Source organism: Podarcis liolepis (assembly GCF_965112155.1).
Source record: "Podarcis liolepis genome assembly, chromosome: 12".
Classification (NCBI taxonomy): domain Eukaryota; kingdom Metazoa; phylum Chordata; class Lepidosauria; order Squamata; family Lacertidae; genus Podarcis; species Podarcis liolepis.
In genome coordinates, this window is record NC_139563.1 from 52,084,289 (window position 1) to 52,107,972 (window position 23,684).

At 41.0% G+C, this 23,684-nt stretch overlaps 1 protein-coding gene across 24 annotated transcripts in view; it reads right to left on the bottom strand.

Moving 5' to 3' along the window:
* ARPP21 (cAMP regulated phosphoprotein 21) overlaps positions 1 to 23,684 on the bottom strand; it is a 249,595-nt gene that overhangs the window by 93,514 nt on the left and 132,397 nt on the right. For all 24 annotated transcript variants that reach the window (XM_083468012.1, XM_083468009.1, XM_083468020.1 and 21 more), the window contains 4 exons: positions 21,211 to 21,361; positions 18,772 to 18,850; positions 15,271 to 15,330; positions 14,195 to 14,335 (listed from right to left, as the gene is read on the bottom strand). In XM_083468012.1, the coding sequence (XP_083324138.1) occupies positions 14,195 to 14,335; positions 15,271 to 15,330; positions 18,772 to 18,850; positions 21,211 to 21,361 (431 nt within the window). The remainder of the gene's footprint in view (positions 1 to 14,194; positions 14,336 to 15,270; positions 15,331 to 18,771; positions 18,851 to 21,210; positions 21,362 to 23,684) is intronic.

A 23,684-nucleotide genomic window follows, 5' to 3' on the forward strand; every position in this document is an offset into this window, starting at 1 on the left:
AATGAATTGCAATCCTCTAAGCTTACTGTACACAAAATGGAAGGATACCTTCCCAACAGCTTTCCCTAGATCACCCTTTCTTGAAATATCTTGTGCACACCCACCTAGATCCAAAAGTGGTGCCCTGTGACCATGAAAACCATCAAGGTCCACTTCACACTCCTTGAGTAGAGCAATGAATAAGATGCTTGGGCTTCATCAGATTGGCAGTGGGGGTGCTCCAGCAGTTGGACAGAGGGGCCTGGTTTCCCTAATAGAGGCACAACCTGCATGTTATAATCATCAACCAACAAGACCAGCCCAAGGCATTTTGGAACCATAAATGGTGCCCACCTCAAACAGGGAAGTTGGGGTGAGTGAAGATCTACACCAGGAACAAGGGTGGGAGGAGACCAGCAGAACCTCCTAGTCATCAAGATGTAGATGTGATATGGGGGCAGGCCTCTGAGGCAGATCTGGCTTCCAAGCAGACACCACAGTGGTTGCTGCTAACACAACAGGAGCAGAAGGTGATGCATTCCTTAGAGGCTGGATCTGCTGCCCCTGTGGATCCTGCCGCCCGAGGCAGTTGCCTCACCTTGCCTCATGGGTGGGTCAGCCCTGTCAACCCCAGACTACTTGAAATGGTGTCCACATGAAGACTTGCTGCCTCCTTTCCCCACAATGTATAGAGATGTCACCAGGTTGTACAGTTGTATCGCGTGCGTATGTTCTACGTCAAAACTAGCCACGGCTCGGAACCCGAAGCACTACATGTTGTGGAAGGGCAATATGGCGGTGGGGTGTTGCTGACAAATCATAATGCAGATGTCATTTCAAATAGGCATGGCCTAATGTGCAGGAGAGTAAGGGCAGATGGAAAAGAGAAGCAAGGACAAAAATGAAGAGAATACAAGAGCCCTGTTCAAACATGCCCTCCATAAGTTCTCAGAACACACTAGTCTTGCACACAGAATGCACCTCAGCATATGCACTAGACCTGCCCCATCAGCATATACACTAACTCTGCTCCTGACATCCATGTACTGATGCAGAAAGCCTGAAGGAAGAATCTCTATGCATCCAGCTGAATGCACCTAGGCTCCAAGGTGCCTCCATCTCATGGACCACCTATTCTCATGGAGAGCTGCCTCCAAAGGGCTCCTTAATGCTTAACAGGGATATTCAGCACTACAAAGGACAGAGAAGAAAGACGGAGCCCCCCAGATTTAGAACCGTTTGGAAAATACTTGGGATGGCAGTGCCATTCATTGACAATTAAGAGTACATTATTTCTAGAGAGCTGCAATACTTCAATGAGAGATCTCAGAAACCTCAATACATAAATGTGTTATTAGAATGCACTGGATGTGGAAGACGAGCACACTAGATGTTTTCAGTGAGATTGGTTGCAGAATGAAGGGAAACCTTTAGAAGCAACACTGTTGAAAGAGGACAGCAGCGGCCCAGTGTGATTGCAGGATAAGCACCACAAAACACATACACATCCCAGATACAAATCTAATTATAAAAATATACCAACAGGCGGCTAATGCAGCTGATATATGTTCCCCCCATCCCAGGAGTTAGAAAATTGCTGCTACAAATATAATTCAAATGAATGGAAAAGTACTGTGCAGATTTAAAGCACGACTATGAAGGTTTTCAACTGATTTTGCTGCATTCATCCCTTCCTCCCTCGCCTCCCAAATTTCTGTTTGTCTTTAATTCCAGTCAGCTTTTCATCATAATGCCTTCTGTTTTCAAGGACTAGTGTGGCATAGCATAGCTCATTTTCTTACATTATTTTTGTGCCCATGAATCATGCTTTTATAGAATGCAAGGTGATCTCATCCTTTTTTTTAAAAAAAAAAAAGTTAATGGCAATTAAAAACTTGTGAAATACATCGCTGCAGCAATGGGCATATTTTCTATGACAACCACTCTATAAATGCATGCGTATGATGAAGCAGAGGTGGCGAACTGATGAAGCATAGCTTTGGGATGTGTGACTGGCTGTTTGAATGCATTGTCACAATAAGGAATCGTAGTGTTACCTAAAGGATAATCTAATTCAGGGGTCAGCAAACCATTTCAGTAGGGGGCCGGTCCACTATCCCTTAGACCTTGTGGGGGGCCGGACTATATTTTTGGGGGGGAAAGAAAGAACGAATTCCTATGCCCCACAAATAACCCAGAGATGCTTTTTAAATAAAAGGACACATTCTACTCATGTAAAAACACACTGATTTCCGGATCGTCCGCAGGCCAGATTTAGAAGGCAATTGGGCCGGATCCAGCCCCCAGGCCTTAGTTTGCCTACCCATGATCTAATTCAACTCCGGTACAGATTAATTTCACCCATTTAGTTTCTCATTTCCACCCTTTTACATTCAGTTTTTTTCTCATTTCCACATCAGCTTGCAGATTTTAAAACAAAGTTTACACAGAAATCCATACGCATTTGCATGTGGATGTTTTCCTAATATCATCTTTTGTATGCAATTTGACACAATTATGTACGCATCTTTGGTTGGGTAAGTGTATCTCAAAATTTCAAAAAGTGTGAATTTCCCAGGATAACTGTATTTTGAGATCACATGCTAGTTTGGGAAGTAAGAATTAAATAGGTTTGCATTATGATGCAAAGTGAATGCATTTATTCTCCGCCACAACCAGGCCAATGCAGGAAATTCACTACCCCGGCACCCCTGATAGGTGGCCACAAAGCCCCCACTTCAATAGTTCCAAAGGAGGAAAGTCCACCATCTTTCCACTGTCAAACAGCTCCTACCATCAATATTCACAGTTAGCATGAATCCCCAGTGATACCTTATCCCTGCTTCTCTTAATTGTTTGGTGGCAGTCTTGGAAGCCCTGCCTCTACTTAGCGTCTATGCACTCAGATCCTGGAAAAAGAGAATGTGGCCTTTTTTCCTAAGGGTTTGCATAAGAATGTCTTTATGCAGCAAATAGTAACAAATGCTACTATTACATCCCTTGAAGGGTGGGGTTTTTTGGCTTCAAGTTGAGGCTTCGGTGAGCTTTCTTAATATCCAGTCTGAAGAGAGTCAAATTTGGCACCCAATCTTTCTACCAGGTAGGTGGGAATCATATTAGCATTTTCTAGCTGCAGGTCCTAAAAGTCTTCTCACCCAATCTTCCTGATCAGCAAGCTTTAAAATTAGTTCTCTCTGGGTTTTAATTTTTTAATCTGGCTCGTTCTGGTCACTAAATCCTAGCCCAGGCATAGGCAAACTCAGCCCTTCAGATGTTTTGGGACTACAATTCCCATCATCCCTGACCACTGGTCCTGTTAGCTAGGGATGGTGGGAGTTGTAGTCCCAAAACATCTGAAGGGCCGAGTTTGCCTGACCTAGCCCACTGTTTTTTCCATGTCTATTAGCCGACCTCTTAATTTCTTAATGAACTCATATTCAACATGCAGGTTAGCAATTTGGCTGGAAACCATCTCAAGCGAGTCAGAAACAGAGGTTGCTGTATCTCCTTTACCCACATATTTATTCTTAGCTGTCATCTGAGAGGCTTCAATTATGCTGCCCATCTGATTCCCCACTTTACTACTGCTTAAAGTATGTAGCAAGATTATTATTATTTTTTTTTACTAGTCGGTGTGCCTTGTTGCATATCTTGCCTGAGTGGATATTCTGAGAACGGTTTTTGTTGGTATAACCAGTTTATGGGGTGCAATTAAGTCAGGAGAGGAGAAGAGGTCTGGGCTCAAGCTGTTTCCTTAGCACCCACACATATGAATCCCTCAACACGATACTTCTGTTTATAGCTTTTTAAAAAGGTGGGTTTTTTAAAGCCTCTGCACTACTCGTGTTCACTTTGTGGTCTCTAAAACTCCTAGATCATTTTCATGCGTACTGCTGCCAAGCCAAGTATCACACATCCTGTATTTGTGTCCTTGGTATTTCCTATCTAAAGGAAGATCTTTATATTTATCTGTTGAAATGCACTTTGTAAGTTTGGGGCCAGTTCTCCACCCTGTCAAGATAATCTTGAATCTACTTGTGTCTTTCCAGGAGCAGCTGAGATGCAACTGAAACAGATGAGGACAACTGAGGCAATCATTGATGAGTTGAAATGCTCCCCCAAAATACCCATCATAGTGTAACCCTAAGTTCTGAATTACCGGGGGTTGTATATGCAGGGTTATAAACAAAACTTTACTACTTTCCTTATTTCTTTATGTTTATTTGCATTAGCCCTCTACCTTTCTAATGCACATATGTGTATTGAGTGAGAACTGGGAAAAGGGAATAAATTGGGGGGGGTGTCTTATGGGATTACAAAAAACTTTCAGCATCACAGAATCACTACACTCACATGCAGTGTAAAATAAATCTTATTATTTTCAACGCTTTTAAATCAATGAATTTGAAAGAGGGATGGGACAACACTAAAACTGTTTTGACATCACAGTATCACAGCAGGAGACCCCTGGGAGCAGTTGTAAAAAAAATGTTTATGTTTCTTTTCTTTAAAAGATCAAATGGAGAGCAACTTACCCACACACAAAAAAGTGTAATGATGGCATTGAAGTGCAAGATCCATGGGAGCTACTACTACTACTACTACTACTACTACTACTACTACTACTACTATTACAAATTTGGGAGGCCTTGGGCAAGTCAAAGAAAGTTTTAGGGTTAGCCACTGCTCTTTTAAAGACTGTATCTACTTTATTCCAAAACTGGTAATTTTAGAAACCAACACTTTTCCTGTAATATAGTATTATATATAATATTGTATTGTATAATATCTCTCTCATAACCCATGAATAACATTTCTTCTCATCTGACGACAACAGAAACCATTTTGTGAATGGATGTGGCATGGACATTTCACACCACAGGTGGAAATCCACATAACAGTAATTTTAAAAGCACTGACAATGACCCAGTTTGCATAGACTGCTAAGCCACCAAACTGAGGCTTAGAAAGAACTAGTAAATGTGAGGGTTCCCAAAGTGAATGCTGCAATTGCAGCTGCCGCACTCCTCCCTTGGTCTAGCTGCTTCCACACAACTCAAGTTTGGATTAAGGTTACATTTGAGCTTGAGCTCATGGCTGGGGAAACCCAGCCAGATGCTTGGAGAATGAATGAATGAATGAATGAATGATCATGGTTTCTCACAGTCCAGACATATCACAAGGTGCAATTGAAGGTTTGCTCTTGGTTTATCATCCGTGGATTGTCTCTAGTGAGACAAACGACAATCCTAGGTTTGGACATAATGATGATGATGAGTCAAGCAGTAGTTTAGCCCAAGGTAGCCCAAGGAACAGCCCAGCAGCTGCAGTCTTCACTCTAGATACCTGTTTGTTTGCTTGTTCGCGATAAGCCATTGTTTGGCTTAGCATTATGTGCAAACCGGGCCAATGAATGGCAGTTCCAATGATGTGGAAGCTTGCACTCCCAAAGAAGTGTCCTTGGAATGATGCCATTGACTAGTTTAATATTGACTCATAAAATAATGCAATTTAGGGAAGTTTGCACTATTATGTTACAGTACATTACATTTCCTTTGGTAGTTTTCCGTTTTCCAAGGTCAGACTAAAGACTAATTATTTTAATTTTATTTATGGCAGGATTATACCCTTGAGTTGTCAGACTGCAGTGTTTAACAAAGACTGTAATGATTGACTAATATTTAACTAACATTTTATTGCGGTGTAATAGTTATAAAGTACATGGCCACCCTAATTCCAAACAAATTAGTTTAGATGTTACATTATACTGAAAAATTAATATCGGGGACATTAGAGATGGTTCGTTACTCCCAAGTTCTGTTCTTGGATACATGCAGAATAACTTTTTGGAAGGCGAGGGAGCGCTATACGTCAGGGCTAAGTTGAAGAAACAAGAAACCCCAGAGAGCAGCAAAATCTTTCATATAACCATAATAGCTGCAGGGTCAAAATGGTTACAATTCTGTGCAATGATGAATAAAATGGCAGTCCCTCTATTTTTCTCTTTTAAATGCCTTTTCAACACTTTGTATCCACCACAAATCTTTCCTCACCCTGCTTAAGATATCTGGAGTGCTATTCTGGAACAGATCATAATCTTAATCACCCAGAGCAAATATCAGTGCTGAGCAAATCCACAGAATCGCATTAGCTACTGGATCAATAGATTACATTTTGTAAAAGGAACAAAAATAAACACCTATTCCTCATAACTTAGGACAGATTTGCACAGGCACATTTGATGCCAGAAGGTGACTTTGTGCATTCATGTTACAGCAGAGTTCCATATGGCACCTACTCCTGTGAGTTCAGAGTGTTCAGGTGGCTCACTACCACATTTATGGTCAGCTCAGCTTTGAGCACTGGCTCCCCTGCGGCCATACTGTTGGAATCGCTACCAAGTTAATTAATAAACTGACTACTCTGTGGGATTTTAGAAATGAGAAGAACACACGCTTTTCTGAGCTCCTCCTTTCTCGTGTATAAATGAGCCTGATGATTCATTCCCTCTTAGGCAAATGGGTGTATTATTTATGGATAACATTTATGGGGTAAAACACTACTTACTCAAACGGATTTAGGCATGTGGAACCTCCACCAGCCCCTCTCATCTTCTTCCAGTGTGTCCTTGTTAAGGCTGCACATTGGCTTGGCAACTCTGGCTGTGTTCCCTTAGCTTAGCACAATAACTCAGACTTTCAAGCTTAGCGTGATTTACTGTAAACACGAAGCATGCTGGTGTACACTGCCCAATTGCTCCCCCGTTGTTCCACCTCCAGCACAAGCAACATAAAGAGCTTCCTGTTATATCTGAACCATGGATCATGGTTTCTTGCTCCCTTGTTGTTGTTGTTGGCATTCATCTGTCTAGAGAGACAATGGAGTGCACCTCTGGGGGTGAAGTCAAACCATTGTGTTAGCGGCACCAAAGTGACCTCCCTGGGGCACAAGCCTGGGCAATGTGTATGGAGGTCATGGGCTGCCTAGACAACAAGGTCCCTCTCCTGGCCTTGCTGTTGGGGAACAAAGGAAAGCACAGCAATACATGTAGCAGCAGCTTGGCTGAAATAGTTTCCAGGAGGAGGTGCACATGATGCCATCCAACCATCTTAGGGACTCCATTCCAGATTTGTGTAGGGTTTACTGCTTAGCCTTTTCTTCTCCTGAAGATATCACACAAGGCAATGGAAGATTAGGATCAGAGTTTTCCTTCTCCTAGATGGGCAACTTTCCTAGGCTGATGAGCCCCACCTGCCCCTCACTTCTCTCTTCAGCATGTGCAGAAACCACCTTCTTAACCCCTGGACCCATCACTGGTCTTGTCCACTCAATCCACTGGAGCCTGTCTTCACATACAAGGGAAGTCCCTAACTCATGGAGGATTTAAGACTCTTTGGCTACCCTCACATGGTTTAGCCAGTCAGTTGAAGCTGTTTCCTGGGGCACAGCTGCTGTTGCATGCTAACAGCTTCTAGGAGCCACAGGTGAGAGCTGAGTGCAGGGTTGGGACCAAAGGTGGACAAACTATCCCACAAGGAGTATAGTGTGTCCACCACCAGAGGTACTATGCCTCCCCTAACACCCCATGCACCCTATCAAATCACAAAAACAGTGTGCAAGAAGAGAGCAAAGCATACAAGCCCAGGAGTCCTTAAAGGCTAGTTCACATAGCACCAGACCATGATATGCCATCCTGTCTGAACATATGTGAAATTTATTACATTGCTCATATGACACAGTGGCACAGTTTGCACGTGATGCCAAGTCAAACCATAGCTAAGCATGAACATACAAGTGCATAGGCATTCACAATAAACACCATGTCTGCTATGCTCCTAACCCAGTTGTGCTGCCATCACCTCTCCCTACCCTGCCCACTGAGCATTACGCCTGAACCTGAACTCATCGTTTGCTTCCCCCAGATAAACTACAAGCAGTAAGCCAAGAACAAACCTTGGTTATAGGCAGTGGGGTGTCTGGAGACAAACAAACCACATGCTGAGGTTTGGACGTGACTGCAAACCAAACTAGTTTAGCTCCAGGTAGCCCCAGGAGAACCAGGGAAGGAGCAAAACAGCCATGGTTTTATTGGGACTACCCCCATGTGCATTCATACTTTATGTTGCAAACCTGTCCAATAGGGCATTACACGCCACAACAGACCACCTGAACTTATGTTCCAAATGAAACCCAAAATATATTTTGCTTTGATTAGAAAATGAGATCCTTAAGGCTAAATTCTCTAGGTATGAACTAGCACAAACCTAGGGGGTTTTTTGGTGTGTTTTTTTTTGCTATTACCTAATTTCCCATGCTTGCATATTGCACTTCTTAACAAATTAAACCTGCAATCCAATGCAAATTTACTTCTGAGACTTATTTCAGAGCAAACATTCAAAACTGAGCTGTAAATATAATATATTATCTTTGGGAATTTCTACGTTGCTGTTTTTCAATTCCTGCTGTTTGCTAAAATCATTTTCAACCTTACGTTGTCCTTTGCCTCCCAGTTTTGTTTTATCTGTAGATCTGGAAACCATTTTTTCCTTTGAAATCATTAAGAAAAATGTGCAAGCCCCACGAGAAAAAGAAGTAGAGGATCCCACATATTACAACCTACCTGACTGACACAATGGCATTAGTAATTGCTCTCTGAAGTTTTCAATCAACACCTAATGGGAGATACCTTGTAGCCCACATATCCCCAGCTTCCACAAAATTATAGTTTTATTTTGCATTTTAAAGAAATCATTCTATTAATGACCAGAGCTTTAAGAGAACGCAAGCTGTGTTAATGTGAAATTAAGAGGTTTTCTAGAATACCTTTATTCTGTTCTAGTGGAAAACTTTTGGCAAATTTACCGTAATTGGTTTTAAAGACATCAAATTATCAAGGCTGGGTTCCTTTATGGGAGATTGGGAGATATTATCTAGGTACATATAGAGAAAAGATAAAGGAAGTGTACATTGTTATTTGTTTGGAAACCAACTTGGTACTTGTTCAGATGTAACAATCAGAGTTCAGTAAGTCATGGGAAGAAGTATTTGTCCAAATAAAAGCAATTACCTTACAAAACGTCTCTAAATGTCCAGAGCTGGCTCTCCTCAATCTTTTCACGGGAGATAATATTAACTTAAACCTTTAATAAGAATCATAACAAGAAGATGCCGGGGCAACTTAGAAGGTGCTGCTTGGACAAATTGGTACAACAAAGAGTGGCAAATAGCACTTGTGGAAAATGTAAAAAATAAAATTAGCACACTTCCTTCCTTCCTTCTCTTTTGTAACCAGCTTCAGAAAATTTATCTTACAGTGCAATCTGATATATGGCTGCTCAAAAGTAAGCCCTACTGAGTTCAATGTCAGATTTATGGTCAAATAACTGGGCAAAGGATTGCAGTCTTCATTTCTTAAGCCATACTTTCCTCTGCTGTCCGAACCAGGAAGCTGTGGTTTAAGGGCCCCAATGAGCCAAAATAAGAAAGAAGGATCTGAGTCTGGTTTGGATGGTTTCCTTAAACCAGAGTTTCCTGTTTCAGATGTCACAGGAAACTGTGGCTTGAATGATTATGATGGTGGGAGGAGGGAAGGGAAGAGATGAAGATGCCACAGATTTACCAGAGTGGAATCAATACATCTGAACTGGCCCACTGCTTGCTGCTGAATTTCTTAAAGAATAATTTAAATAGATATATCTGTATAGCTATAATGGATGGCTTCTGCACCCATGTAACTGGTACAAGATGTTAGCAGTGAATCAAGCCCCTATGCTGCTGACACAAGGGATAACAGATTCAGTGTGGGCAGTACTACCCACATTATATTTCAGCTATGACATATTTGGCACAACGGAATATGTAACATTCTGCTAACATAATTCTTATGCATTATAATTTTGCATTAGGGTGCTGGAGGAGCATCAAGGATGCCCAGAGCCTGTGTGATAATGCAACATACAGTCACACCAAAGTCAGGGATGCAAAAGAGACCCGTGAACAAGTACAAAGGATTTCCATGCAAGCACAACCCTTGCCTGTTGTACTTTATGGCATGCCACCACAGACCTTTCCTTAACATTTTGTTGACTGAGGTGGGGTGGGGATATGGGATTCACAGCCCAACGACTTCTAGTCAAACTGAGCATAATACAAATATGTTCCGGACACTAGGGCTCTGAAATCTATAAGGTGCTGCACCTGACAACTCACCCACCCTCCGAGACTGGCTTCTTATTCATTTCAAATAAAGGATTATATTTAACCAGAATTCTCCATGAAATGTATGGGAGAACACACTAGTAAGTAAGTAAGTAAGTAAGTAAGTAAGTAAGTAAATAAATAAATAAATAAATAAATCCAGATATACTGAGTTGCCCACTCTCCACCTTAGAGCAGATTTATGCGACAAGGTGCCATAGGAAGGCACTGGACATAGTAAAAGATCCATCGCATCCTGGTCACTGTCTCTTCGAGCTCCTGCCGTCGGGACGGAGATACAGGACAATGAAGACAAGAACGAGCCGTCTTAAGAACAGCTTCTTCCCCAGAGCGATCTCGGCCCTGAATGGGAAGCCTGGACTTTGAAAGTCATCTAATCTTCCTTGCTGTTTTATACTGTATTGTTTTAATTAGTGTTTTTATAGTTGTTTTGATTTTGTGTGGAGTGCCCTACCTGGGTGGATGGAGCAGCCAAGTAATTTCGTTGTCCCCGAGAGGGGGCAATGACAATAAAGATATTATTATTATTATTATTATTATTATTATTATTATTATTATTATTATTGAATGGCGGCCAAATTTTCCACCTCATCCATGCATGGCAAAACAGGAGGGTTACTTATTTTCATATAGTTATTTTCATGAATCATTTTAAGGAGGGCAATGTTCTAGGGAGAGAATAATGGAGAAGAAATGTGAGTGCTTGGTGTGGATATTGTAGGATTTTTGATATTGCCAGCACACACATGGCAGCAAAACAAAACAAAAAAAAAGGCTTCAAGAAGAGTGACCTTCAGCTTATGGGTATGTATAATTTGCTCTCTCACACACCCCACCCACTTCCTAGATTTGAGCACCCATTTAATCTCCAATAAACCTTTGGCGTGAAGTCAAAGCTACAGTCTCTGTTTTGGATCAGCTCCAGTGCACACAGGTCAGTTGAATGGGGGCATGTCTGCCACTAGCTAAAAACCATTATGCTTGAAGAATAGGTGAACTCCTCATTCACTACAGCCTCTTTCAAACCTTCATAAATGTGTTGATTGAATGCGCATAAAAGAGTGTTATTGTACGTCAATCCATGGCTTATACATGCACAGCCAAAGGGAGCCAATAAGTGCATATGGTTCACACATTTAGCCAAATATGTGTATGTTGCGGATGGGCTAACCAGCAGGTCCCTCTCTTCTCCCTATAAGTTTAGTGAATATAAATGTGGGAAACATCTGAAAAGAGTTTGGGTAGCATTCTTATAATAGTAAGTTGACCCTCATTAATGAAGAGTCCATGGAATCTGTGTATCATTTCCTGTTCCAAGCGTCACATGAAAATTGTGAAGCTAACACAGAAGGTGAATAGAGTGGTAGGGAGGCAAAAGACAACTACTTGTTAGGTCAAGGAATTGTGGGTATGTGATAATATCACATCATTAATTTTGAATTAAACAAGCAGTTCTTTGGGAACAGGTTTCAAGGTTAAAGAAACCTGGGCTGCTGAGTCTATGCAACGGTTAGCCAAAAACACTAGTGTCACCTTAAAGCCTAAGAAAATGGTGCTGTTTGGGAAGCAATCCGTCTAAATTTTATGGCTACAGTATGTGCTATTGAATATACTATTGTATGTTCAGAACCATTTCCAAAACTGACTTTTTTAGAGTAAGACTACATGTTAGACGCAGATGAAAGCCTGAAGCCTTCTTCTTCTTTGCAAAGCAACTTCCGAAGGGGGTAACAGAAAAGTACTTGGGGAATGCTTAACTCTTCCCCTGTCGGACACTTTTCTGCTGCTACCTCCCCCAGATAATCCACCTCCCCATGGAGGTGAAGGAAAAGAAGAGCTGTTGTGTATGATTGCTGGGCCCAGAGCACACTGTATTTTTCGCTCTATAAGACGCACACTGTATTTTTCGCTCTATAAGACACGCAGAGCACACTGTATTTTTTGCTCTATAAGACGCACCAGACCACAAAGCACACTGTATTTTTCGCTCTATAAGACGCACCAGACCACAAGACGCACCTAGTTTTTGGAGGAGGAAAACAAGAAAAAATATATTCTGAATCTCAGAAGCCAGAACAGCAAGAGGGATCGCTGCGCAGTGAAAGCAGCAATCCCTCTTGCTGTTCTGGCTTCTGAGATAGCTGCGCAGCCTGCATTAGCTCCATAAGACACACACACATTTCCCTTTACTTTTTTAGGAGGGAAAAAGTGAGTCTTATAGAGCAAAAAATACGGTAGTATACTCCTGCTTCTTATGCACTGTTAATTGTTGTTTCTGCAAGCTACTTAACCTAGAAGCAACTATTTGCAATGCATGCAGATTTACAAACTTTTTTGAATAAGCCTTTATGTGTGTTTTCTCTCTCAAAGTAATTTAAGTGTGTGTGTTTTCTGTTAAATACATATTTCCATGTGTGCGCAAGGCAAGAACTGCCAATAATTGCAAGGAAACATTCAGAGAAGTGAGAAACTAGGGCATTTCATATAGAAATGTGCAAATATTGAATTCCTCAGTTATCCTGACTTTGATTAGCTGAGCCAGTGACATAGCTGCAGAATGTTCATGGTTACAGAATGTTCATGCACATTTCAAAGGTCAGGGAACCAAGTTGTCAGAATGTCTACAGTCCAGTTTCTCTTAAGTCCTGCAAAGAAAGTTGTCAGTTTGGGTTGCATTAGAAACTCAGAGCTAGGGACAGGAGAGCTTAGTAGATCAGGCTGAAAACTTTGAAGAAGCAGAGAAAATAGGAACAGGGAGCCAGAGGCAAACAGTATGAAGGAAGGAGCAGAGAAGGTAAGAAATTAAGAAATAGGAACTAATGAACTAAGGCAATAAAGGGCTAATAAGTGAAGTGGGTATAGGAGCTAAATTTCAGACATTGATCTGAACCAAGCATCCCATTCTTTGGATGCAGACTTGAAATTTCATGCAGGACGAAACAAGTTTCCATTATTTGCTTTATCCAGTGATTTCTTAGAGAAGCAGGGACACCAAATCATCCAGAATTCTTTCATCTTCGTGGGGTGCCTAATTTATTTTAATTCTAGTAGCAAATCAAACAGCAGTTTTCAGTTCCCTACGCTGAAATTAACAGAACCTGCATCCACCAGAGTTCAGCACACACAACAGAGCGATTGCAAATCAGCTTGATCAAGCTGACATGTCTCTTATAAACAGAGTGCACTCTAAGATTGTACCATTAGGCATCAGACATTAGTGTGTATTGTGGTATTGTCATTTTAAAATGGTTGTCTGTGCCTTCTTGTTGTGAGTTGCCTTGGGCACCTATTGAGGTGGAACTGGAGATACATTTTTTTAAGAAAAAGAAATAAATGAATGAATGCATTCCTGCCTACCCAGTGATATAAGAAGCAACTCTTTGCATTTTCTGATGCCCATTTTCTACACAACAGATGCTCTTAGCTCATTTATTATGCAAAGTGAATTAATTCAGAGACAATTTCTCAACTGTGAAAGGGTAATGATATATATGGAAAAACGTTGCACTGGAAGAACAAAAGTGGAAACCAGATAAGGAACTCATTGTTCAAAAGGAGAGTCCTGTAAAAAGAAAATAGGGAAGAGAATGCCACACAATACATCTACCCTTTCGAGAAGTATTACACGTAATAGTTTGCAGTGCTCCAAGTAAAAAGAATAGTCCACTTTTTCTACGCTCCAACATTACAGCGGTAATGAGGGGCTAGGAAATATAACATTCCATTCCAGAGGCACGGCACAGCTTTCTTATCAACAAACAACAGTTAGATTGATTTGCTTCAACATATTTCATGTCCTCAGTGTTCTTCCAAGGGCAGGCATAATGAAACTCCACATGAGAATGAATGGTAAAATAAATATTTTTAAAAAAATATGTATTACTCAAATAGAACGAAAGAACAAAGGAAGAAAACACCTGGGATGCGATAAAGGGAATGCACTCCAACCGATTCTTAGCAAAGGCAAATAGAAGGAGAACAGTGAGGTGGAACTTACATTCTCATATTGCTGGTCTTGTTGATAATTACAGATTTCCCAGTCTGATCCACATTGTGATCCATGCCAAAGTAAGCTGCCACTCTGTGCACTAGCATTCGCTGATATGACGACATCTGGGGGAACTTTTTATAATGATTACTGGAACAAAACGTCAAAGGGCTCAATATGATGCAGCCTCTGACATGATGGAACAATAGCAGTCCACTTTTTTAAAAAAAAACCCGGCAGCAACCACCCATTATCTTTTAAAACATTAGTTAACGGGCAATTGTCAGATCTGGTATGCCTAGTCTGTTATTTTCATTAGTCTCTTTAACAATAACTCTTCCAGTCATCCATCCCAATATTCTGCATGTGTCAAGTCTGTATTTAAAATATAAATATGCAAAATGTTTTAAGTTATTGCTTTTTATAGCTTTATTAAAATTGTTGAAGGGAAGAAACTGAATTGTTTAGTGTGATACTGGGTCGTGTTTTGCCCAAACAGGCAGGTAGGTATATTCTGACTAACATCAAACAAACAATTGCATCAAACAATCTCTTTTTATTTCAAATAGCTTATGCAAACTCCTTTGAAATTAATGGTAATTGTACATCAGAAATAATTTGAGCAGTAGAGCTCAGAAACAAATATTTAGCAGTAATTATTTAGTTGTATCCCGTTCTTGCTCCAAATGGTTCTGGTAGGTATATGTGAAGTTATCTCCTTTGTCTTAATTTCACCCCTGTAGGGTGAGAATGCCCAAACTTTGCATTGGATCGGAGGAGCATTTTGAACCTTAGTCTCCAAAAAGTCTGTAGGTCTGGAGCAACTGCTGCCCCCATCCTTAGCTCTGAAAACATAGGACTGTCTGGGGGCATTTGCCAATGAAACCAGCACAACACAATTAAGGATCCATACTAAAGACGTTTATCTAATTCCTTAGGGATGAATAATTACTAAAGACATTCGTTTTGTTAAAACCTTTGTATTTTCATATTGCAATAATATTGCTCAAAACAAAAGTCTATGAGTGCCTGGTATAGTAGACAACAGTCAGCAAACAAGAAATCAATACTGAAAATTAACTTACCTGTTGTCACTGATAAAATCAATAATTTCCTGTTCCAGTTTTAACAGTATCATTCTATCCCTGTTAAGAAAATAATAAGAAAATCACTACTCAGGGGTTTTTTTGGGGAGGGAAGGGCGCAGAGGACTACAACTACTGAAATAATTTCGATGTCTCTTTGCTCTGTCCAATTACAAAAACCCAAATACTTGTTTATGACATGTAAAGATATCACAGTTCACATCCTGATGGCAGGAGGCTGATAATCCTGGTGCCCTCCAGGAGCTTTTGGAGTATAACCCCGTTATGTCTGACCATTGGCTATGGTGGTGGTGACTGATGGGTTGGGAACCCAGCTTTGTGAGTGGCTCATGGTGGCCACCCATGTTGTAACAGAACCCCTGACATATCATAGTTTCCCAATACCTCTTCTGCAGGAGTCCATAAAGGTAAAGGGACCCCTGACATTAGGTCCAGTCGTGGCCGACTCTGAGGTTGCAGTGCTCATCTCACTTTATTGGCTGAGGGAGCCGGCGTACAGCTTCCGGGTCATGTGGCCAGCATGACTAAGCTGCTTCTGGCGAACCAGAGCAGTGCACAGAAACACCGTTTACCTTCCTGCCAGAGTGGTACCTATTTATCTACTTGCACTTTGACGTGCTTTCAAACTGCTAGGTTGGCAGGAGCAGGGACCGAGCAATGGGAGCTCACCCCGTCGCAGGGATTCAAACCGCCGACCTTCTGATTGGCAAGTCCTAGGCTCTGTGGTTTAACCCACAGCGCCACCTGCGGCAGGAGTCCATAGAACAATGCTAATACACTTTCTCCTTATGTGCATAGTCCTTTGCACCCAAGCCCTCATTATTTTGATTCTGAAATAATGTATTACAGCTGGGGTGGTGGGCTAGTCTATGGCCCTCCAAATCACTACTCACATAATCACTGGCCACGGCCCATGCTGACACCGATAGGAATTATAGTTCAGCAATATCTAGAGGGATTATCCATGGGATAATGATAAAGATAATGATAATGATAATAATAGTGATAATTGTCAGAAAATGAGAACTAGATATTGTTTTCTAATCTTTCTTGGATTGGAAATTGCAATCTGCATCAAATCAGAAGCCATCAAAATTATTTATTCATCATTATGATATACTATAAAAATGTATAGTAATATAATAATAATAGGACTATTAATAGAGTACTGTATTTTTTGCTCCATAGGGCGCACCGGACCATAGGGCGCACCTAGTTTTTAGGGGGGGAAATAAAGAAAAATAAATTTATTTCCTACCCCCACCCCCACCCCCAAAGAGCAAAGAAGCCAAGACAGTGAGTGGGATCCATCCCGCTGGCTGTCTTGGCTTCCTCTTTAGCCACGCGCAACCTCTCCAGCCGGGAGAGGCTGCGCGCGGCTTTGGCGGAAGCCAAGACAGCGAGCAGGATGGATCCCGATCGCTGTCTTGGCTTTGTTTTTAGGTGCGGGGCTGGGGGTGGGGGAAGCCCGAGCTTGCCCCGACCCCAGCCCACAGAACAGGCAGCTATCCGCCAGCCTTCCGAGCGCAGCGGGAACTCCTGCTGCGCTCTGAAGGCTTGCAGATAGCTGCCTGAAGCCCGGGGAGCGCAGTGGGAGTTGGCACTGCGCTCCCCGGGCTTCAGGCTTCAGGCTGCTATCCGTAAGCCTTCAGAGAGCTCCAAAGGCTTGCGGATAGCTGCCTGAAGCCTGGAGAGCGAGAGGGGTTGGTGCGCACCGAACCCTCTCGCTCTCCCGGCTTCAGCGAAACCTGCATTCGCTCCATAGGACGCACACACATTTCCCCTTCATTTTTGGAGGGGGAAAAGTGCATCCTATAGAGCGAAAAATACGGTAAATAGTAGTCACAGAGTTGTTGTTGTTTTAACTTTGATCATATATTAAAGTAAGGCAGATTTTCTTTTCTTTGGATGTAGAGTCATATGATATAAGATTTCCTAACTCACTGGAGTTCTACAGGACTGTGATATCTGGGGTTGGAGCAGGGCATTTTACTCTTCCAAACGAAAAGAAGAGCTTTAAATGCAGGGATACCTGATTACCTATGTCAGTGGTTCTCCATAAAACTGATGTGTAAAAGTGTCTAAGGCGTAGCAGTTAAGAAACTGAAAATGTTCACAGGACCTAGTCTTCATTGCAGCCCCCGGCCCCACCAAGGGAACAGATTATTATATTCTATTTCAAGAGCTGGTACCAGACTGAAGCATGATTAACCATTTGCTATGCTAAACCGTAGTTCAGTACATGAACTTGTTTTCATTTCCCCCACCCCCACCCCAACCCCAAAATCCTTATCATCTTGTGTGACCACAAGGAGACTGAAAGCATTTACTTCTCAACAAATCAGTTTGTCATCATGTCCAAAATAGGAAATGTTGGGTAGAAATGGTTGTTGCTTTAGGTTTTACCTATGATTTGACCAAACAGGAAACAGAAATGCTGTACTGAGGGTGGGGTGTGTGGTGCATGTGCCCAAGACTCGTTCCTGTAGCACTAAACCAGAGTTTAGTTTTATGACAAAACACAGACAGCATAAGCCTAGTCAGTATTTCTGCTTATCCTGGGATCTGAAGCAACTACAGTGGTGCCCCGCAAGACGGAAAACTCGCTAGACGAAAGAGTTTTCCGTTTTGGAGGTGCTTTGCAAAACGAATTTCCTATGGGCTTGCTTCGCAAGACGACAATGTCTTGCGAGTTCCTGCTGGTTTTTTTTCCTTTCCCCCCTTTTTCTAAGCTGCTAAGCCGCTTAGCAGCTGATCCAATCAGCAGATAAGCCGCTAAAAGCCGCTAATAGCGCTAATCCGTCAATGGGCTTGCTTCGCAAGACGGAAAAACCGCTAGACGAAGAGAATCACAGAACGGATTCTTTTCGTCTTGCGAGGCACCACTGTATTTTAAGCTGGGCTCCTCCTTATTGGGTATCTGTATTCTAAACCTCTCTGCCAGTCCCTACCAGGTCTCTGAATCCTAACTCCACCAAACACATAAGCCTTGCATAATTCTGTGTGGGTTTTCTTTTTTTTACTTGACTCCCCTTATCACTAGCCATTTATGTTTACTGGGCATTAGCCTTACATTGTCAAAAATGTGTGATTACATGATCACAGATGGTTGTGATAGATGTTGATTTTGGCTAACTAACGACAGAGCATTGAGGAGCTGCCATGACAGTGCCCACATCACATCTTGCAGTATGTCTATATTTGAGAAACACTGACATAGATGGCTGCGGGTTTTTAGATGCTGTGTTCCATGTCTTGGAAGAGAGGTGTGTGGATGGACGTGGCTAACTCCCTGAGAAAGGAATTAAACTATGGGGAAAGGGAAAGCTTATGGAGTACTTATAGGGGTTTATGCTAAAAATCAATACGCTTTCATAGCAGCATAGGTATTATTTTCCACACCATGACCACTCTAGGACGAACACCACATTGCTCCCAATTGCTAAGTTCTCAAGCCACACACAAAAAAGGCCTACTTACCTGGGATTATTCTTTAATGTGTTAACCAGAAATTCGTGCAAATCTATGCCTGTTGAGTCTGTGTATTCTTGGCTGCAGTCTGAAAAAACATACATTACTAATAGTTTCATTTTTTAAAAGGTTAAAAAAAATTTTAAAGCCATTGTGTGGAGGAAAGTTTTCTCCTTCTCCAGCTGTCTGAAAGAATACCTAACACATGCAGGCTGTGACTTGCAACAGGAAAAAATACCCCACAGAACAGTGGGAGGGTACCCGTACTTTTTGTTCACTGTACCAACAACTACAAGCGCCAAGGACAAGTGGATATTAATTTAAAGTGCTGTGCTTTAGAATAATACAAGGGATGTATAGATCCACCTAAAGCCTTTCCAACTATTTGAACTGTTAATATTGTGCATATGTGTGTGTGAAATACCAGGGAAGTTTTGGACATAATTAGTTTTGTTTGGGCAACCATGGTGAGATAAAAAATCAAAACAGATGTGAAAGACAAAATGGCAAATCAGAACCACTTTGGGAATTTGATTGGACACAACGTGGGATTTTTCCCCTGACCATTTTATAAATGTGTTCATCTAGAACTGTACTGAATTTCACTTTGAGCAAAATTTCAGTGTGAATGTGGAGGCTTCTACTCAAGGAACTGAATTTTGAAGAAACAGAAGTCTTTTAAAAAGACTAGCACATTTCTCTGAGGGATATTTCACATCCCCAAATACCCAAAGACAGCAGGGTGTTTTTTTAATATTTTGTCCAGCTTCAGCCAGACTGATTCATTTTACTGCATTCACCGATGAAGTGTACACCCTTTTTGACAATCCATAAAGCACCCATTATAAGGTCACATGATGCATTTAAACGTCATTACACTGGGAAAGTGCCTTGCAGACTGCATTCCAAACCACTTGTTGCATGGTATCAACAGAATGATATTGGATATGAATAAGAATCTGCACCGTGCAACACTGGGAAGCAGTGACGTGTGTGAATGTGTCGATAGCAATGAAGTGCACTTTTTAAAATATATATGCACAGTGGATTTCGAACGTTGTCCATAGAGATGAGAACAAAACTTCATTCAAAAAAACCTATTGTAAATAAGCTGGGAAGATTGGATAACCACAAATAAACCAGCCATCTGTTGATAATCTTGCACATTTCATGCGTGACATTTAAAATGCGGCAGGCAATTTAATTGTCTATTAACTCATATTTAAGACTTAAGTCGATTTCTGAACAAAATATAAAAAGACAAGGGCTCTGTTAGCAACAGGTTTCTGTGCTTGGACCTCACTCAACACATATGGAAGACTCTGCAAGAGCAGTGATAACTTCCCCTCCATACAGCAACTCTGGTTATTTGCACAGATATAAATATCTGCAGTTGCAAAAGCTCCCACTCTTCCCCTTTCTACTTATTGGGAAGAACTCATTGTAGACACCTGCCCTTCCACCCAACTACTGATAATGATCATGGATCCGAGTCAGCATGAAAATATGGACATTGGCTTTAGAGTGTAGTGTGCCGCTAACAAGAAATTATATGGCATGGCATGCAGTGGCGTAGCGTGGGGGGTGCAGGGGGGGCCGGCCGCACCGGGCACAACATCTGGGGGTTAGGGTTAGGGGGCGCAAATCCACGGGTTAGGGGGCGCAAATCCACGGGTTAGGGGGTGCAAATTACTTGCCTTGCCCCGGGTGCTGACAACCCACGCTACGCCACTGATGGCATGTGCTATTGTTGGGTAGCTATTCTTACATCCATTTCCATGCAGTATTTTTAGTGGGCTCCTTGCAATCACATACAATAATTGTGTACATGCACCACATACAAACACACACGGAATGAAAGCTGCCCCTATATGGTTTGGTTGTGGTTACTTTTTCTCTACAGTGAAGTAGGGGAGGGAGCTATTGCCCAAACCCAAGGTCCAACACTGATCTCATTCCAGGGACATGGGGTGGGAGTGGGGGAAAGAGGCGAGTGAACAAGTGTACTGTCCTCCCCAAAGCAGAATAATTAATCCTCCCTCTTAATGCAGTCACTGATTCAAATTTGAAGTTAGCAGAATGTGTGACCCTCCAGTCTGAACAGAGACCACTGGCCACATATTAGGACCAGCAGAGTTCTTCACAGTTCCCTTGCTTTGCAGTTCCAGGAAGCAAGTCAAACCAGAGTGTTTAATGAAGCCCCCTGGATTGGCTTTTCATTTGAGTTTGTGGATCAGAAACTGTGCAGGCTCGTTAGATAATATAGACATACTGCATATATTCCACAAACAATGCATAAACAAATACATACACTACAATCCCACAGACGTATACAGAATATCAAATATATAAGCAACAAAAACAAGCAAATACATTCTTGCATTCAAGAACGTCTTCATACGTGACTATGATAGATGACTGAATAACGACTTAAATATTTTTGTTCACCTTTTGATAACATTCTTATCTTGGGTTTTTCACTGTTTCTATCTTTCTCTTTGTTTTTATTCTTTTCTTTTTCTTTCTCAGAGTCATCTTTACTAGATTTATCCTCTTCTTGTAGGCTGGGGAAACTTGAAAGCTGCAGTTGTATAGATTCCTGTTGAAAAAAATATAATAATTTAGGGCCAGATTCAGGAAACTTGGCTTCCAAAATGCATTATGAAGTGCATGCTTAGAAAAGCTGAAGCCAAACTGTCTTCTGTGAACTTAATATTAGGAAAAAAATATTGTACTCTTAGGGACAAATTTTGCTTCCCGGTATTTATTTTGCCTCCTGCTACTTATATAGTTTATGTCGTTTATATACCTCAGAGGATTAGGATTTAATTCTGAATATATCCTAACTTATTTGCTTCAGATTAATTATAATTTCCTTGAAGCAGATCCCACTGGACTCAGTGGGAAGCACTTTTAAGTAAAAGTGCCTAAGGAAAAGTACTCAGGAATGAGGGGGTTACAACTAAAATCTTAAGGATCAAAAGCTTAGGTATAAAATACGTTCCACTGGTATCAAGCTAATGTCTTTCAAAGTAAATGGGCCGAGGACTGAGGCACCTAAAACCTAAGCACACTTAATTTATTTCTGTTTAAAATTGATATAAGGAAATTGGTGACACCTACTTAGAATTAAGAAGCTAGAACTTGCTGCTGGTCAAGTGCAGCAGTTAAGCCTGCATATTAGATTACAAATAACTCAGATGTCCACACCTTCTATAACTATATGTATTACTGATGGGGTCCCAATAATGTTAACATTAATCTCATATTGCTAGATCCATCAACTGGCACATTAAAATATATCTGAATGAGTTCTATCCAATGCCAGTCCTACCTGGAGTAGACCCATTGAAATGGACCTAGGTTAGTCATGTTCATTAATTTCAGTGGGTCCACTTTGAGTAGGACCAGTTATATATATTCAATATAACCCAAAGTGTAGTTCTTAGGGAATATGTTATAAAATGTGAATGGTGGCAGGGAGAGGTTAACTGTTTATGAACCCAATACAGTAGACAATTATGAAATCACTGGAGCTTAAGTGGACATAACTTTATGTTAACTTACGGTCCATGACTCTGAAGGTATAGTGAATTGAACTGAAGATTATTAGGGAGGAATACACAGTGAAAATGCATGGTTTATAGTTAGTAGCTCTGTCTGAATTTGCGGTAAACTCCCTGCAAGTAATCTGGCAAGCTGATAAAAGTGCAATTGTGTTGTTCAATTAAGGGAAACAATTAGAATTTCTTCTGCTATGTACACTCTATTATCCTGAAGTCAAAATGATAGTTATAGTGCACTTGCATTTTTACAGGGGATGGAAAGGAAGACAGACTTTACATATAGTCTAAAACAGACATGTAAGCATACAGCATATATACTTTGTGCCATACATATAACATACCATTTCTACATATTCATTGCATTTGAAATAAACACACACAGAAGTGCTGCAGAGTCGTGAAAACAATCTATTGTTTTTTCTTATATTCACTTTTTATTGATATTTTTACTCAATAGTAAAATTACAACGTTGATAAGTACATTCATACAGGAAAAGTTTAGCGAACAACAGGAGATGTTCAGTTTGCAATAATACACTGATAAACCAATATCATAACATTAGAGGCAACATTCCTTTAAAGTAAGGACAAAGTGTGCGATCAGATAAGCTTTCATGATCAAGTAATACAGGTAACAAGATTTTTTTTTCCTACACAGGAAAATCAAGGCAAATTTTTAAATATAATACAAACATTAGGTTTGTAGTACAATCTGTAGTACTGGCAATGTACCATACATTCTCTGATAATTTAGACCCTGTGCTTTGTAAACAGCTAAAATAAACTAACAAAGAAAAAAAAATCCAAATTAACTTAGAGAAAAAGAGAGAGAAAGAAAGAAACCATTTCCATTGGCCCAACCCTTCCAGTATCCTTCAGTCAGCTCAAAAAGGAGAGCACAGCTCTAACTTTCCTAGTGCAAAGGTAATCATCATAAAGTTTTAAATCAAGTATACTTCCCATCGAATCATAAAAAGCCAATAATCCTTAAAGAGGAGACTTTGGTGGCAGAAAGTATTTTAATCCCTGCATTCTTTACATTATACTCAAATCATTCTCCCTAGTACTGGACGAAACAGTGGCAGGAACCAGAAGAAATGTGAATGCCAACCTTGTTCTACCTTGCATTGTAGGCAGTTTAGGCTGAAATCCTAAATATACACTTAATCTAGAAGTGACATCGAACTCGATGAGATTTAGTTTTGAGTAGGCATGCATAGGATTGCACCTTGAGAAGAGGTATCTAGTTTTTACCTCCAAACCTGCTAGCCTCTGAAGTGTATAAAATTCCTTTTCTTTCTTTTTTTGCAGAGTACATCAGTAACTACCATGCAACATTGAATATACTGCGATATA